The sequence below is a fragment of the Lagopus muta genome, chromosome 1, assembly GCF_023343835.1.
Source record: "Lagopus muta isolate bLagMut1 chromosome 1, bLagMut1 primary, whole genome shotgun sequence".
Taxonomy (NCBI): domain Eukaryota; kingdom Metazoa; phylum Chordata; class Aves; order Galliformes; family Phasianidae; genus Lagopus; species Lagopus muta.
This window is the reverse complement of record NC_064433.1, coordinates 59,544,163-59,562,599: the sequence shown is the minus strand read 5'-3', so window position 1 is coordinate 59,562,599 and position 18,437 is coordinate 59,544,163. Positions and strand designations below refer to the sequence as shown.

General features: G+C 47.9%; 1 protein-coding gene across 1 annotated transcript in view; it reads right to left on the bottom strand.

Moving 5' to 3' along the window:
• The window catches only part of B4GALNT3 (beta-1,4-N-acetyl-galactosaminyltransferase 3), a 58,302-nt gene that overhangs the window by 2,324 nt on the left and 37,541 nt on the right, over positions 1–18,437 (bottom strand). The window contains exons 4-19 of the mRNA XM_048943031.1: positions 14,117–14,212; positions 13,546–13,636; positions 12,653–12,753; positions 12,244–12,311; positions 11,617–11,695; positions 11,092–11,158; positions 9,275–9,418; positions 8,198–8,307; positions 7,203–7,303; positions 5,850–5,926; positions 4,627–5,638; positions 2,975–3,273; positions 2,470–2,623; positions 1,697–1,769; positions 1,075–1,228; positions 266–392 (exon numbers count right to left, since the gene is read on the bottom strand). Coding sequence (XP_048798988.1) covers positions 266–392; positions 1,075–1,228; positions 1,697–1,769; positions 2,470–2,623; positions 2,975–3,273; positions 4,627–5,638; positions 5,850–5,926; positions 7,203–7,303; positions 8,198–8,307; positions 9,275–9,418; positions 11,092–11,158; positions 11,617–11,695; positions 12,244–12,311; positions 12,653–12,753; positions 13,546–13,636; positions 14,117–14,212 — 2,753 coding nt within the window. The remainder of the gene's footprint in view (positions 1–265; positions 393–1,074; positions 1,229–1,696; positions 1,770–2,469; positions 2,624–2,974; positions 3,274–4,626; positions 5,639–5,849; positions 5,927–7,202; positions 7,304–8,197; positions 8,308–9,274; positions 9,419–11,091; positions 11,159–11,616; positions 11,696–12,243; positions 12,312–12,652; positions 12,754–13,545; positions 13,637–14,116; positions 14,213–18,437) is intronic.

The window sequence follows — 18,437 nt, the reverse complement described above, 5'->3', positions numbered from 1 at the left end:
TGTCCATGGCTAACCAACAGCGTGGCTGGAAAACATCAGAAACACTTCCTCTTTTACTTTATCAGTGGCTGTAGTGGTATATTTTGGATACACGCATGTACTGGTCTTGAGCTCTGGACATCCCCAAAGTCTCTCTCTCACTAACCAAGCTTATGGTGATCTTCACCACCTTCATTTCCTTAGATCTGTGCTTTCCAGTCACTGTTCCTTCAGGACCTAATGGGTCTCCTTTCTAAGCACGTGAATGATGACAGTGAATACTTACCTGTCCAGAAGTTCCCAGTCTTCTCCTCCCCAGCGGTCCCGAAACTCTTTTGTATTCATCCCTCCGATCTTGTCCAGATCAGACTTGTATATGCCAAGGAGACCAAACCCATTCACCTCCCAGTAGCCTGAGGACAGCACAAAAGAGGCACAAGCATGTCAGTACTGAGACAGTGTTGATACCAGAGACCCAAATCACCAAGGCAGAACCAACTATTTTAAAGCTTCAGGAAGTCAGAAAGGCTTACAGGCAGCTTGGGTTGTCCTAGCAAAGCCTCTCACATCTCCTGTCTGGCAGCATGATACTTAATGTAAATGGGCCTTCTCAGGTTCAGGTGATTGTTCCTGTGCCAGGATGAAAAAATATCTACTCAATGGTAATTTGCTTCTGTGGTGCCTCAGGATGACCACCTTTGTCTAACAGAAATCCTATGCTCTCTGTCACTTTTCTCCCCCTGACTTGAATTGCCTCCTCTCACTGCTGGGCTAGCAGCCATACTCAAGAGGCCAGACAGTGCCCTCTAAAAAAAGAGAGAGATGGATAGGAATGACTAAAAGGTGGGATTCCTTAGACAGTCAGATCCACTGGGAGTTCAAAGCAGTGACCAGAATAAATCATATTCTCTTTGATCTCAAATGCCAACTACCTACCACAGTTCTATGCCTAGTGCTCTCCCACCTGTTGGCACTGGCAGTACATGAAGCACCAGACCTTGACAGCAACTGAGCAGCAAATCCAGGGGCTGCAGACATGTTCCTTCTTTCCCTATTCCCCGAGGTCTGAGCCCAAGAAGCTCCACTCCCTCTTACCATCGGGTGACTGTGGGGACATGCCGCAGTGCAGCCTCATGACCATGGGAGCAAAGGCCATCTTGCCTTCCACGCAGTGCTTCCGGATTGAGTCAATGATTCCAGCTGGGAAGTGGATGTGGAGGTCGCAAAGGAAAATTATGCTGTGTGGATCCTGGAGCCGACCACACCAGTTGGGAAAAAAATAGGGTGACTTTAAGTAAGTCTTTCTTGAAGGACAGGATGACAGAGAGATGGGAGTGAATTAAAGAGCCATACATTGCTAGACTGGAAACTGAAGTCTTAGTGAATGGCGAAACTGCCATTGGCTGCTTTTTCAATGGTAGATATGTTATGACTGCAATCTGAATGAGCCAACTTCATAAAGCTGCTACTCCTGATTTCCTTCCTGTCTCATAGTTCAAGTAAGTAGGGCAAGAATGGCATGGATCACAGGGACTGGTCTCCTTGGAGAAAGGGACAAGATCCTTACTCCAGAGGGACAAGAAACACATCTACATTTTATCTGTTCTGTTGGGCTATTTCCTTTCTTAAAAGCCAGCATGTCCAATATGACAGGCAAAAAGCAGTGCTGGACATACACCAGACATCCTCCTATCCACCCCACATCCCCCAGGCTTACCGTCACGAGGTCTATTCCTGCCTGCAGGCCAGCAGAACGCTCAAAATTCCCCATCAGCTTCAAGTACCGATAGCTGCGGGCCAAACAAGAATGAGAAGTTTGGCGTATGCATGTCGATGAGACAGAAAACACTGCTAGCAATGATACACCATGGGTACCGTGTTGAGGAGCCACCTCTTGCCCCCTGAGCGGAGGAAAAAAGCCATTGTGTGAGCATGCGAGCTCAGCACTACCTCTGTGCCAGTGTGTCCCGATGGTCCTGCCACATATGCAACAAGGATAGTTCATAGCAGAAGTCCTGCCAGCTCTATTTTTGGAACCTCTAGCACTGGAAAGGACCAACCAAGGCTGTTTGAGGTCAGAATACAATACGCCAGACAGCTGTTGCAGCAAGAGAAGTCCCCAGAGGACTCCACACTCATTTCTCACAACTTTCTTGTCTTCTCTGGCTTAACCCGTCCCCCATCACTTTGACACTTGCTTTCTGTCCTCCCTTGAAAACTTGAAGAAAGCCGAGAGAAAAGACATGCATCTGAATAGATGACTGTGATAGGTATTGCCTTACAGTTTTATAACAATATTCTATGCAGCACACATACATGCACATTATAACAGCAATATGTGCACATAAACATACAAAGTGTAGATGAATATAATCTTTGGGTTTCTAGCTGCCAGAAGCTGAGGGAGATCAATGCAAAAAGATTTGTAGATGTGGTGCATTTACAGGAATACACTTTTTTGTGTATTTTGTGACCAGACAGCACTCTCACCTGCGCAAGCTAGACCTTTTCAGAGCAGTCTCTATGTTCATGTCATCGCTGCTGTAGTCTGTGATGATGACATTGAAGTAGGGATCCTTAGTGACTCGGAACAGCTCTTCCATGTCAGAGATGAACTGCAGCACCCACCGTGCCTGGTTTTTCACTGGATGTATTGCAAGAGGGAGAGAAACAAAGGAAAACTGATTTCAAAGATGGCATGGCTTTCAGCAAGCAAGGCTTCTTGCCTCCTCTCAAACCCTACCAACATTGAAGGGATGCACAAATAGGTCCAGGCTGAAAACTTGGACCGAAGGGCCCAGAAATGGGTGTGGGTTCTTTCCCAAAATGTGTCGGTGTTTTCCTCTGGGCTTACAAGCCATGGGAGGCTTGGGCCCTATCATATTTGTGAGGAGAATTAGCTAGGAGACAAAAGAAATCGGAAGTGACCCTAACAACTCTGCCCCTGAAGGAAGAACCAGCCATGCTGTTCCTTCAAGTCCCAGGATCTCCTTACCTGGCACCACAAAGTGAACCACAGCACGGTGGTTCCAGGAAAAGCCCTGGGGCCAGCACAGCTCTGGCTCTTTTGCCACAGCCATCAGGTGACGCCGGCGACCCCAAGCCAGGTTCCTCATGTTCCTCTCCTCTTGCTCATCGCCACCCACGCCCTGCCAGCCACGCGCAAAGATGTACTCGGAGAAGCGGACGAGACGCTCTCCCTGCTCCAGCAGCTCCAGCTCCAGCAGGTAGCGGCTCCCTCGCATGCGGTCCTGGCGTTTCTCCACATTCACGATACGCTGCAGCTGGAACCGCCTGCAGGAGATTCAGCCAGGATGGGTATGTCCCCTGTACATGGCCCACTCTCCCACCTTCACCCTACTTGGCTCATTTTGCTCTGCCGGCTGTTTCCTCCTGGGTTAGCACAACTCTTTTTGTCCCCAGCTTTCCCCCACGGGATGATTTAGCACCTGTTTCCTAAATCCGTAAGCACGTGGGATTAGATCTGGGATCCCAGCCAAGAGAAAATAGTTGGCAAGGGGAATGAAATAAAGGTGACACTGAAAACAACAAATGTGTCTGAATGACTGTGGGGCTGGTAATAGTGAGCGTACTCAACACCTCTGTCAGAGATCTTGGCACGGGAAGAATGGTTGGGTTGGTGAAGGTGGCTGATGACAGCTTATCAGACGATAACAAGGAGTAAGACTGAGCGATCATACAGAAAAGACTGGGATGAGCTGTAGGTCCAGAACAGCCAGAAAGGGATGAAATGCAAGGTGATGTCCTGTCATGTAATATGAAATGGATGCTCATCAGTTAAAAGTGCTGAGAAAACCATGAGCGTACTGATCAGTTACACTGTGACTGTGACTGATGTGACCCCAAGAAAAAACAAACACAATCTAAAGATGTAGCATGAGAGCTATTTCTGGGAGTTGAGAAGTAAATAACACCATTCTATGTATTACCCAGAATACTGTTCAGGAGAATTAACCAAAACTGAAACCAGTGTGGAAAAGGACATACAGAAAAATCACGGAAATATAGGCCAATTCATCAAAAGGGTTGAGGAAAGCTGGAGACTTACAGAAGCTCTTAGGAGGTTTTTTCGTTCATTTGCCAGAAAGGTAATCAAAGATGTTTAATTCTACAGTGGAAATGCATATGTTCAGATAAAGGTTAGGGTACTTGGTTGTTTGTGAAGTCAGTGTGCTGATTCACAATGTCTGACAGGTCCCTTCTGATCCTATGTCCTAAATGGTACTGGGTTCACAAACTCAGAGGTAATAGACATTAAACCACAAGCATGAGGAGCTCCAGTCCTAATTTGTATCACTGAGGTACCTTAATCTACAGCTGACAAAATGCTTCTACATGCTCTCAATGCTTACACAGTGCAAGGAGGAAAACAGCCATGCACCAGTGATGCCAGCTGGACTGAAACCTCCAGTCTCTCACATTTACAACCACTGGCTGTTGGAGGGTGATAGTCAGACCTGGAAATGATCTAGTACCCAACATTCCCATTTCTCAGCTCAGAGATCTTCTGGTTTTTACATAGAATCCTTGTCTGAAGTTTTATCTCCCACATCTAGTTTATCCTTTGATTGATTCTAGTTGCAAACAATACGTACACAAGCTCCAGTTTTTCACACTTTGCCTTACCCTTTAATCCTTTGGTTGAGCTTCTTGAGGAAGACACGTGTGACTTCCAGGGCTTCCCTCTCTTTCAGCAGCAGGTTTCCTGATGTGTTGCACTTCAGATCAATCCAGTCAGTGCGCAGCACATGGAAATCCAGGTTGCTTGCGCTGAAAGTCTGCTCCCAGTTCACCAGCTGGTCAAACACTGGTACATAATCAAAACCCTCTTCATCCTCCTCCTCTGGCTCCCCATCCACCTCTTCTTCTTCCTCTTCTGCTGCCACCTTCTCAGGCCTAGACTTGCCCTTTGCAAGAGATGCCACCTCTGTCTCTCCCTTGCCCGCATCCCCACCAGTGGCCCTCTTCTGCTCAGCCACGTAGGCCTCCACTTGGTTCAGCCACTGCTCCAGCCGTGGCGGGTCCTTGCTGGGGCCAGCAGTATCCACAAGGTGCCTGCTGGCTTTGCTGGATGCTGGGCCAGCTCTCCTAGCTTGCTTAGTGCCTGCTGGCTGCAGGCTATCCTCCATGATGCTGAGGTCTCCTCGAGGTCTCAGACCTTTGGAAATCCTGACCCCTGAGTCCCTGGGGCTGCTGAGAGGCTGCTCCCTTTGAGACCTGCTCCTAGAAGGAGGGTTCTCCTTTTTGGCAGGTGCTCTGCCCTGGGCGGCCCTGGCATGCTGCGGAGGGCTTCTGGAGTTGTCTTTGACTCCAGCTTTTAAGTGAGGTCTCTTTGTCACCGGGTTTCTCTCTGGGCCAGCTCGACTGAGGCTTTGGTTGGCAGGGGCCAGAAGGGCTGTTTTGACACCAGACTTTTTTGTCCGTCTCCTTTGTGTCACCTCCCCTGTGTCACCAACAGAGAGGAGCCGCCGATGCTCCCGGAGGGAATAGTCCTCATAGACACGATCGCTGCCCATCACTGTGCCGGGAGCAGCACTTGCTGGTTCTGCCTGCCGCATGTTGGGGTGCGCAGGGGAGACAGTGCTCTCCACATCCTGCTCTCCATACTGCAGGTCATCCAGGTTCCCCTCCTGAAAGCCTGCAGGAATAATCACAGTTACATCTCTGGCATCCATCTCCTAGAGTGCATTGCTTGGCCTCCCAGACTGCCCTTAAGAAAAGTGAATGTGGCAGGAAATACTTTCTTCCAGTTGCGGCACTCCAGCAGGGAAGGGCTGTGACTTCCTTGCCATGGAAAGTCAACAGGAGGATAAAAGGCTCCTCCAAGATCTGATATTAGGGGGTCCTACCTGGTTGCTCAGTCTTGTCATCAGAGTCCAGGCTCTTCTCTGTCTGGTCCATTTTTATGTACTTGGAGAACCCAAATCTGCAGAAGGAAGGACATCAGCTTGATCAAAGTTATTTTGCCCTCTTCAACTAAATTCTAGCCATTGCTACAGAGGAGATGGTCAATTACTTTGATTATACCTCCTTTCATAGCAAGTTATAAGCTACCATCATCACTTTCAGATCTTGGGGCAATCAAGATCTTACTGTCAAAAACATCAGCTTTCCTGGGTTATCATTCGAGTTTCTCAGACATTTTCTTGAGTGCTGCGCCATGTTCACAGGAGGAAATTCCAACATAAGGACACTGAAATGCTCCTTTACCTTCTCTTCTCCTTAAAGCTCAGATCCAGTGTAGCACTTACAAACTGAAGTCACTGTGCTACTGAAGTGGCTCAGACAAGTAACTGCAGTGATCTCCCTCTCTCTTCTCCCATACCGCCACTGTGGTCTGTGTGTTATGTCAGCCCATTGTATGCTCGTGCTTCAAGCTTTTGGGAGGGATTTCCCTTGTTGCATCGTTTCCTTCCATGTGTGCTTGATGACAAGCAGAATAAACTCCCCCTTCCCAAATGCTGTTACAATACAAACTATTTGTCAAGCAAAAAAACTTGAGATGCATGTGCCAGCCCACAATAGCCACCTTCTCCATCCTTCACAATGGGCCCCAGGCCCAGTAGATCTCTCCCAAACCTACAATACAATCTGTCTTTCCAGCCCTCAAATAGGAAGATGAGCACAAGGAGGCCACCATCAGCTACCTCACAGGAAAAGCAACCCTCCTTATCCTGCAAACAAGTCCTCCTGAAATGAACAGAATCCTCACACAAGATGCTTGTTTCCCTGTGAAGCAGGGAGCATGCACATGGTGGTCTTCTTGCAGGGCCATCACTGGAGCAGGACTCCAGTAAAAGTGAGCTGCATGTTTTCATCCCTCCCCCTGAGATGTCTGGTTGTGAGTAAGGCTTGGCTTCCACAGTGACAGCCATTAGGAGGCTCCAGATGCTGGCATGGAAAGTTTGCTGGCAAATACATTCCCTGATGTACTGGAATAAATATACTCTGACCCAGCTTCCTGGTTAATAGAGCAAGAAAAGTAGCAGTGGTTTTCCTTTGAGACCTAAGCACAATTTCACTTAAAGGAAGCACTGGCTATTGAAAGAAACTATAAATGCTTTAATGTTTTACAGGACTTAAGGGACCTTTAAATAAAGAGAGTCCCAACTAAATGAATATGAAATTCCACTCTAATTCCAGCCTTAAAACTGTCTCCTCCCATTCTCGCTGCTAATAAACGTCCACTTGCAGCATCCTACCTTTCCAAGTAATACGGGTTTTCCTGATAGAAGCATTTGTTTTCTTTCTCCATATGGCTCAGACGGCTGTAATCATTGGGGTAAACGAAGGATAAATGAATCTGGGAAGAAGGGAAGAAAAATAAAGGAAAAGCCCCCATCAATGCCAGATATCATTCATAAGGTGACCCAGGCCCGATTGCAAGGTGAGCTGCCTTTTGGGGAAGGAACAAGCACTGCTCACTATATGCCTCTCAAAGGCACCCAGTAGCAGACTGTGAGTAGAGACTATGGAAATGAAAAACAAAAGGAATAGTGATGGGCATCTGCTGGTCCATCTCTGCAACTATGTGTTGCATAGTAACAAAGCAAGAAGTAGATGGGATAGTCCAACTGAGAAAGTGCAGGAGAACACAGGAGCCCAGAAAGTGTGTGAGGTCCACCCCAGGCAAGGCTGAGGAAGCCATGGTCGCCCAGGGTGCAAGTCCCATGGGAAGTGTAGGCATGAATTGGCACCAAGGGATAGCAAAGCAGACTGGTGATATGCTCCCAGTCCCACTGGCTCTGCCAGGCCTCAGCCAGTCTCCTCTGCTATGAAAATGAGTGAACTTTGCTATGCTGCATGTTCACAAATGTGGGTCCTACCTCAAGGCCAGTTTGAAAACTCTTCTGGGCCTTGGTCCATGCACTCTACACCTCCCCAGGGAATGAAATCCTCAGCCATGACAAGTCTCCATGTGAAGGCAAGCTCAGAGCTTTTGCTTGAGGTCTGAGGGGCTTTGTAAGACTCACACACTTGTCTGCCAGCGAGACCAGCAAGCAGTGTGTAGCACTTATCTCCCTTCTCTTGCTGTTAACCTCTGCCATGTATTGGGATGCTGAAAACCTGAAGAACAAGTGGTCACATCTGCCCAGGAGCTTCATACAGGAGGTACCCACGGAGGCCCATGGATAATCAGGTCTCCCTCCTTCCTCCTTAACCCTGGGTAAGTGCTGGCTCAAGGAATAAAACTTACAAACTGGAGGCCCTGGTAGCGCTGCAGAGGGAACCCATTCACCAGGTAGCTAGGCTTGTATGGACAGTCTGGCAGGGCTCGGCGCAGGCGTGACTTGCTGAGCAGAGGCACTGAGAAGAAAAAATGTAGGCAAGCATTGCTGGAGAAATCCTACTGCAATTGATGCACCAACCTAGCTATTTCAGTGCCCAGCTTGTACTTAACTATATGAGAGGTTATCAGATAGAATCATAGAATCATTAAGGTTGGAAAAAGACCACTAAGACCATCTAGTCCAACCCCAATCCATCACCACTATGCTTGATATCTCTCAGCGTCACATCCACACGATTTTTTAACACCTTCAGGGATGGTGACTCCACACCTTCCTGGGCAGCCTGTTACAAGGCATCACCACTCTTTCAGAGAATATTTTTTTTTCTAATATCCAATCTGAACCTCCTCTGGGGCACCTTAAGACCATCCCCTCTAGTCCTATCACTGTAACTTGGGAGAAGAGGCCGAAACCCACCTCACCATAACCTCTTTTCAGGTAGCTGTAGAGAGTGATAAGGTTTCCTCTGAGACTCCTCTTCTCCAGCCTGAGCAATGCTGGTTCCCTCAATCACCATAAGACCTGTGCTCCAGACCCCTCACAGACCTGTTGCCCTTCTCTGGATGTGCTCCATGGCCTCCGATTCTTCTTACAGTGAAAGACCCAAAACCGAACCGAAGCCTTGAAATAAGGCTTCACCAATGCAAGTACAGAGTGGTGATCCTGCTGACTACACTATTTCTGATACATAAAGTGAAACATCTTTTTAAGTTCATGTATTCATCTTGTTCTACAGCACTTGCACTAAAATATGCCTGGAGACACCGCATAAATTCGACTCCAAGAAAGAAGAGATGGGTTTACTCTGTGTTTTGTCTCGTACCCTACAGCAACAGATGCTGCACGCTGCTCCCTGCTCCCTTGTGAAATAAGGAGGGTGGCCTTTGATAACCATGGCGTAGGAGGACAATTTTGCTCAGCTGTTTGCCTGCATGTGCTGAGACAGGCTGCAGCTGCCTTCTCAACTCCCTTGCAAGTCTTACCTTTGTAAAGAGTGTCCCGGGGGTCAGGCTTCAACATGTCAGCAGGGTGTGCCTTGCCGCCTGTGTCATCAGCAGCCCGGCTCTTATGGCTAGCCAGAGTCTGCGGGATGTGCCCAACCTCATCCATCTTTAACAGTGTCTCATCTAGAAACCAAAGAGAGAACAGAAGGGGGAGGAAGAGCTCATTCATCCCTTGTCCCAGGCAGCAATTTTCCCCAGCATCAGCCCTTCCAAATGGTATTGCACAATTGTAATGCCTACATGGTACTCATCAGGAGCTTCAACAGTGCTTGAGGGGAAGAAAGGCTCTGACCAGGAAAGCTGGAGATACTGAACACAGCTATCAGCGAAACCAAACAAACACAGTGATGAGTGATGGCTGGAAATTACCTTGTGAGAGGACACGCTGGCAGTGCTGTGCTGCAGACACCCCAGCCTGGCAGAAATTACTGGTCACATTTGAATTATCAGCATTAAATTTCTTTTATACGTAGACAGAAAATGTTGAATAGGAGGAGAAAGCTGAGAAATGGAAGCTTCTCCTGTGCTGGAAAATGAGTGAGACCCTGGGGTGAGGTTTTCAATGCCCTAGGAGGTTGGTGCTCCAGCAAGGTAATGAAAACCCATGGTAAGCCAGGAGCAATGGGAAGCACACACACAGGATTAAGTATTGGTTATGCCTTTTCCTGAGTGCTGCTGCCAGATTTCATGTCTCCATGGATCTGGCTCTGAAGCGAGCAGAACTGAGTTAATATCTGCAAATGTAATAAATAAATATCATAAATAAATAATAAATAGCATGCTGCCAAGGGCACTGGGGTTGCTGTTAGCAACTTTTGGGTACTGAACAACATGGAAACCTCAGAAGAATGGGATAATGTATGATACAGCCACAACGCTGAGGTGGAAGAAGGAACACTGTATGGGAGAGTGCAGCGCTGCTCCAGCCATGAAGGGATCTTCTGAGCTGCAAAGCATTCCTTCTGCAAGCAAGCAATAAACAGAAAAAAACAGAAGGAGAAAGAAAGATCTGACTGAATACCTTGTCCTGGCCAAATGGCAAGTTTCAGAAAATGCAACAGCAGGTTGTAATCCAAAACACCGTAAACAGATGTCTAGATTACATCATGGAGTCTTCCATAGGCAAAAGCGTTAGCACAGAAGAAATACCAGACATATTGGAAGCTACCAGCAATAAGTACAGAAAGGGGGAATGCTGGCAGTGGAAAGTGATACTGACAAAGGTAGATAAGCAAAGGAGCTCCTTAACTGATAAAGGCACCACGTGATATGCTGAAAAGGGTTTGCAAAACAGGAGGACTGGGCTGACATGTTAGCTGCAGCCTGGAAGCAACCTGAAAAGACTTAAAGGAAGCACTGAAGAAAGCAGCTATGCCTGATACCTCTAGATGTGTTCAACTGTGTCCAGCATCCTGAGAGAAATCTGCTGGAGATGCTCCAGTGGCCAGCACATCCTCATGGTTCCCACATTTTGGGCTCCTACATTCTTCCATAGCTCTCTGCACAAGCAACTTTCATCCCATGATACTCTTGCATATCAGTTTCCCTCACTTTTACAGACTCTCTTCCTTATCATTTCTCTATCATCTAATCCTAATTCCAGTTCTCCTGTATTTAATAATGAGTCACACACACTTGTTCAGAGGTCTCTCTCCTGACCTGTCTGCATTTCTTTCTTGTAATGATCTGTACACAAACTATTTGCCTGCATAGACTGTGATTCAGAGCAAAACACTGATGATAAGTTTTGGAAGAATGGGGAGGTGCTCAAGAAAACTTGTGGTGAATATACTTACTAGCAAAAAGGGAGAGGTATTGGGAGTCAATGACTTTGAACTTGGCATCTGGGTCATTCAGTTTCCACTGGAACAGAGAAATGCATTAAGTGCATGTTGTTAAGCATTTAACCTGAAAACCTGCACAAAAGGAACAGATACAAGGTGGCGTTTTTTCACTAGATGGGCCCACAGCTTTCTTCTTCTCCCTACTACGACAATTTACCTAGCAGCAAAAGACTGGGAATAACCTGAAATTCCCCTGGATTCAGTCAAAGCAGGAAAGCATAAAGAGAAGCAACAAAGACCAGAAAGCAGAACTGTCCCAAGCAAAATGGTCCTAACATAGCTAGGGTTGTCCCACATAGAAGTAGGTAGGACTCTGGAAGGGATTTGGTATGTTCACCTCATACAAAGAGGATAGGGGGCCTGGGAAGGGAGGGAAATAATTATAAACTTAATTCCCAAGATTCAAGAACCACATATATTGTACATAACATATCCATTTGCATAGAGCGTACAACATGGCCATTGGCATAGACTCACTGCTACTTCCACATGGTCTGTCCCTTTGTCATCCTGCTTGTGCAGCACCTCAAAGTAGTACCTGCCTGAGGCTGACAACCTGTGAAAAACAACATGTCTGTCACCAACGGCATTAAGGAATATTTCTTCTTAGCTTGCCAGCAGACAGTGAGTAGAGAACAACTACATCCACGAAAGAACCTAATTCTCAGGGTGAGCAGGACTGGGATTGCCAAGAAAACTCAGATGCTGGCAGCTAGATAGGTGGCTTTCCTGGTGCGTCTGAAGCACTTCAGACCCTTCTCAGATAATTCTGAACAAATCCCTTTCAGCCCTGTCTGCCAGGTTTTGGCCTCTGGGAAACCTGGGCAGTTCCAAGGCAGGAAGTTCGGAGTACAGCTCATAAAGAGGAGTCTGGATTTGCTGATGACTGTCCTCCAGGGAAGAAAAAATCAGCACTGCATTTCTGCTGCAAGCCTGTAAAGCAACTGGCACAGATGCAGAAGTGTCACTTGAGCTTTAGCAGACCCCATAGTAGTTTCTATCTCTATACTGTTAAATTCTTCAGAACAAGCTTTATTTCATTTTTCCTGTCACTTCCTGACCATGCACAGAAGTAGCTGGAAGTGAGAGACTCTGCTCACTCACCTCACCACCTTTGACTGCTGGCTCCAAAATTTTCCAAACTCCCCCGGTGCTGTCCACTCCTTCCCTGTCTGAGAAGAGACAGAAGATGCTGCAGTTAAGATGAAATGTTTCCCTGGTTACTGTGCTGGAGCAATGAAGAAAGAAATTTGAGCTGCTCATCCTGGTGTGACAGCCTCTGGACAGATTCAAATTCCTTAACCATGAAACTGGGGCTGCCAGCTGCAGTGCTGATATGTATCTGGCTTAAGATATGTTGTGTCATACTTGTCTGGCATCTGTGGTGGTGGTGCCTGTAGTTGAGAGGCAAAAGAAACTTGGCTAGGCCAGAGAAGCATGGAAGACAGGAGGGTATCCATCCCCACAAAACATCCCAGCTTTTATGCAAGAAGCCATGCAGAATGCACTGTACCTTGCCCACACTGGCCAGCAGCTGGAGACCAGAGGTCTTTTCATCTGAACTCAACCAGAACTCAGCATTGTCATCTGCAGCAATGGCAAACTGAAACTCTCCTGTCAAGAGATGGCAGCAGTAAGTAGGGTTCTGGGGTGAGGACTTGTGCACAGAATGGAGTCTGCTTCTCTAAAATGCTGTCTTTGCCTTCTTTGCTGGCGATACCAGATTAATCCTTTGGATATTAACCATGCCCCTTTCAGCCTCTCTGAATTCTCAAACTCTGCAGTGATTGAAAACAAAACGTCACTTACAGCTGGTTCCCTATTCATCCTACACTGACTTCACCTGACACCTAATCTGGAAAGCTAAGAAGTCTGTGTCATGTCTCCCTGGCTTTTGCTCTCAGAATAAACATTGTGTGTGAGAAATTATGTTTGGATGAAGGAATATGCAGGTGGAGCCATGATGGGAGACAGAGGTTTTTGAGTCTGGCTGTTCCGGTCAGGGTCACAGATGGCAGCTGAGGGCCGGGGATGGGTGCATGTTAGTGGGCTGCTCTGGGCAGAAGCACATAGCTGAGTGATGCAGATGTCAGCTGGTGTCAGACAGCATTCATGAACCTAAGGAGCAGCAGGAACACTAACATTGTTATGTACAGTCCTAGCTGTGCAAGGGGGGGGCGGTTGCTCATACCCACATGCACATCATGGGGCAATGCATCCATGACAGCATTGTTTTTTAACCAGCACTTCCAACTGTTTTCTTCTGTGTTTTTTCTTTCTACCCTACAACAGAGGCAGATGTGCTTTATCCATGCCAAGGACACAGCCAGCTGGACTGCCTACGTGAGGGGCTGTGCACTAGGGCTAAGAAGGATGTGAGCAGCCCCAGAGCCCGTGAACCCTCACCATCAGTGAAAGGATGCAGGTAGCCAAATATCCGGAGACCGTAGTTGGTCCATTTTGGGGACACGGCCAGTTTCTTCAGCACTGTTCTTGTCTGAAGTGGAAGATGATAAAAAAAAAAAAAATTTAGATGGATAGGAACAAGAGAGGAGGAGCAGTTTGCAAAAATCTTGCAATGGGTGGACAGAGGGAAGCATGACATTTGTTTTGTGAGGACATGGCATGGCGTGTGATGGATGCAATGGGAAAGAGCAGGAGAGCTGTGAGAGGAACTGAGCAAGGGCTGCTCAGAAGGAAGGGCTGCAAGGGAGATGTTGGAGATGGTGGGAATGGGATGTGACATTTGGTGGGCACTTGGAGGGAAAGCACAGAGCTCCTTCATGCTGTGCCCAAGCTCTGGCAGGCCAGCAAGGGCAAAATGAGCTTCCTCCCAGAGGTTCATTGAACCTTTGTGAAAGCTTCCTGATCTCTCAGGAGTGGGAAGAAAGAGGAGGTGGTGGAAAGGGGTGGAGACAGGATGCCAAGGGAGCAAAGACAGGAACTGTGGGACAGACACTGCTGGGGTCTTACTCACGTGGGGGTAGAGGGGAAAGTGGAGGTTTCTTCTGAGCTGATCAGTGGAGCTGCCACACCAGTCCTCAAACACATGCAGGTTGGCCTGGCCCTGGAACTGGAGGGCAGAAGAGAGGGACCATGAATTGCTGTGCCCTTCCCATGTTCTTCCCTGTATTCCAGCCTCAGCCATGGCCCCCAGCACCGGAGAGCTTGTGAGAGAGAAGGAAGATGCTGTTGCAGCAGTGACATCTAACCAGCTGAGCATTGAGACTGGGCCAGGTGTCATCTGAACAGCACCAGGGAGCTGTGATAATGCTCAGAAGAGCTCAGCTAAATGGCTAGGAGTCAGACATTTTGCTCTGTCACAAAGGTGTTAAATCAGAGACTGGTACCATGAGTCCTGGGGCATGCTGTGGTGTGGCACCAGCTAACAGTGAAACTGCAAGGTTAGGACCCTCTCCAAAAAGGTATTTTTCATTTCAGGGCTATTTTCCTGACCCATGGAAGAGGGTACACCCTAAGGAGTGGAGATGACAGATCTCCTCAAACCCTGCCTGCGAGGTGGGGCTCAGGGAAGATGGTGAGGAAAGGCCTGCTCCTCGAGGAATAGACTTTCTTTTGTCATAACCATCCAGAAAGGAAGAGTTGGCTGCCTCCCAGACAGCCCAAGCTCTCTGCATGCAACACTGCTGTCGGATGGTGAAGTTTTCCTTGCAGAGTTGGCATCCAAAAGCAGAGAAAAAATAAACTGGATACTGTACAGGCAACCTTAGATGGGGAAACACTGAAGAAAGAAATAGGTTGCTTTGGGACTGGGGAGGTTTTCTATAGCTGTCTTGCCTATATAAGGAGCTATGGAGCCCAGCTGAGGTTGGATGAGCAGAGGCTGGAAATGCCTCAGCTGCACCCACATGTCTACAGATGGCAGCAAACTCCTAGTTTTGGCCGGGGAAGCCTTGAGCCGGGCTGAAACAGCGTGGAGGAGCCGGGCCTATCCACCCTGAGCACTTCTGGCAGAAAAACCATTTCATGGAGTTATTTCTCCCAAGATAGCAAGTTGGGGTTTTGTTTTGTTATAAATCAGGGCTTGAAGGAAGGACGTGGAGCGGACTTGGCCCAGCACCAGCTTATGTAGTAATGCTCCTTGTGAGCTGTGGGCTTTAGTCACGCACGTGACAATCATCTCTGCCTGCCAGGCAAAACAAATTCACAACTACTGCAGTTCTCGAGTGGTCTCTTGTCAGCCCACTCTCCCTGAAACTGCCAAGGCTTGCCTGACGTCTGAATGTCCCCATGGTTCCTCATTATCGTCTCTCCCCCTCTGCTGATATCCCTCAGCCCAGACTCTGCCCATCGGGCAAAAGCAAAGCAGAGACAAAGCAGATGCAGTTCCCCAGGAGGAATTACAGAGGGCCCAGGGCAATGGCTGCAGCCAAGAGAAACCTGGGGCTCTGCAGGGAGCTACAACATAAATCAATCACTGCACGTGTGACAAACACTGAGTTGGAACCTTATGGCTGGGCAGTCCCATGCACCCAGTTCACATCCAAGGGTCTTACACTGTTTTCTCAGCCAAATCAAACAAAGGCAATAACTTTTCTTGTGGAACATGAACTGAGGTGAAAAAGCCGTGCTGACAGCTAGTTAGGAACCAAGTCTTCTGGCAGTCTGTCCCTTGCTGTTCAGAAGTGACGCTGTTTTCCATCTGAGAAAACCATGTGTATACTTCAGATAGCAGCCTCAGATCTCTATCACATGTGGCACAACACTCCCACACTGTGGGCAGGCTGTGGCTGCACTCCTTCCTGGCAAAGGCAGACCCCAGGAGGTGCTTTCAATGCTCAGAACTGCAAGAGAGCCAAGTTGCCTTTGGCAGGGGGCAACTCAAACACCAAAGCAGATCTGTATTAGGGAACTCCCTAAAGAGTGGCCAGATTTGTTGTTTGCAGAGGAAAACTGGACCAGTGCTTTACTGCAGAGTTCTGGCAGCATTAGGCAGAGGGCAACTTACTTAAAATGAAGGCAGCCATTACTGAGCTCAGTGCTCTGTCAACAGTCGGAGACAGGCCTTCAGACTTCTATGACAGCACCCCCAACTTCCAAAGTCTTTACAAAGCCACCAGAGAGAAGTTTCTGGCAGGAGCTAACATGATCACTTTGCTTTCCTGTGCTCACAGCAATCAGAAATAATTAACTGGCAAATAACAAGCATTTCTTGCACGTAGCTTCAGAGCCTTTTTTAAGGCAATAGATTTTCTCCTTTGCTACAGCAGCCTACTTTACTTTCTGCTTCCTCTGAAGGGGGAAAAAGAAGAAGGTTATTGACAGATATGTGCTGGCTGCCCAGAGCAGCTCTGGGAGTGAAAACTGAGCTAGGCTTTAATTTTAGGCCTCCAAGAGTCATTGGAGCAGCAGCTGTTTTGAAACCCTATCACCTCTGTCCCTCCAGCTCAACTCATGGCTGTCCATTGAAGCAGCTGAGAAATTCTTCTGCTTGCTATTTGGGTTTCCTCTGGAACATGCAGAAAATAATCTGCCTAGGGCTTTTGTTCCAGATTGCAGCAATAAATGGCACCATCGTTCACAATTCACACACAGAGCTTCTGAGAAACATTGATGGACTTTGTAAATTTGTCTTCCCAGCTTGGAAACTATCTGGCCCTGGTTTTCAAGAGGTCTGAAAAGCTAGGACCTAATAAGTAACAACTTAAGTTTTCCTTCTCCCTTTAAGAACATCTGCTTTGGATATTTTAGATAGATTGACTTGGCCAGAACCAGGAATAGAAGCCAAGAATCTAGGCCATAAACAGGAGCTGGTATGATGTGGTCTGTGCTATGTAACACCACCACAGAGGCGCTTTCTGATCCTTGGGTTCCTCCTTCCCAGCCCCACCTCCCAGGTGGTCATCTCCTTCCCAATGACACAGTGGCACTTCAAGAACTCAGCTGTGATCCACATGAGCCACATGTCATGCACTGAGGGCACCATCATCACAGCGTGTGTGCATCATGGGCACGTCCCTAAGAGCTGATGTCCTCTGAGCACAGCAGTGTGGTCACACAGCAAACACTATTGCAGAAGGGAAGGGACAGCTGAAGTGTACTAAGTGCGGGGCTATGAGAGCTGGGACTGACACAGCAGCTTTGTGATGCTGGGCTGCTGGGCCTGCTGCTGAGCCCTACTGCTGAATGAACAGCAGTTTAGAGTCACGGGGTTGTATTAAGAGACACTGGTATTTCTGATTTCTTCTAGTAGGAAGTTTGGATTACCAGCCTTTCCTCAGAAAACATGCACAGATCTAGCTGCAGATGTCCCTGTTCATTGCAGGGCAGTTGGACTAGATCACCTTTAAGGGTCCCTTCTAACTCAAACAATTCTGACTGTACTGTTCTATGATACTATGATCTTTCTTCCTAGCCCAAACCCCATCTTGTCAAGACTGCCCAGCCCATACCAAGCAATACCTCTGCAGCCAGGAGCCCCAGGGAAGAAGGGAGAAGCAGCAGCAGAACACAACCAGCTGCACTGGAGCAGGACGGAGAAGAGAGGTCTTTCCTAATTTAAGCTTGGTCAGCCCTGGCATAACAGAGGTGTGCAATTCTGGGAATGTACTGCACCAGGGAGAATAGATGTGGCACAGAGGGCGAGTCTGAGCCAGGGAAGAAAGGCAACATTGTGCTGCAGACTGAAACTCCCAGAGCTGAGTTCATAAGCCTCATCTGTCACCACAGAGCTGCTGCAATCCCTCATCTTGCCTGGGCCAGTGTGGGCAGGGGACATTCAGCAGCCAGCAGCTGGACTTGCTGCAAGCTCTGATGCACTGGCATCAGTTGGGGTCCCTCGAGATGAGTCAGCAAGAGACTCTTGAATTCAAGACATCTCTTGAATTCTGCTTTCCCCTGCATGCGAATAGAACAGTTTTAGAGATTTCCCACATTGTTCACTTTCCCACTACAGTATCCAAAGCTGAAGACTCAAACCATCTATTTCATCTCCTGATACTGAAAGAGGAAAATTGAGACCCATTGTTTGGCCATGCTGGCTGCAGCACACCCTGCACACCTGTTAATTATTCACGTTCGTCAGGAATATACCTCTGTTCAAACAAAGTCCAGCTCCGTGACCTCAGGGAGGCGAACCACCTGCTCTCACCTTAGGAATCAGGCTTCAATTAAGTGCTTAGAGATGCTGCCAGGAGGACACAATGGGATCATAGACCTCAGGTAATTAATTCGGGCAAAATTACAGGAAAACCTAATCCCCAGGCCAGGAGAAATTTCAGCTGGTGATTACACAGGCAACAGGCATCTCCACACAGAGCTGTGCCTGCAGATTGCTC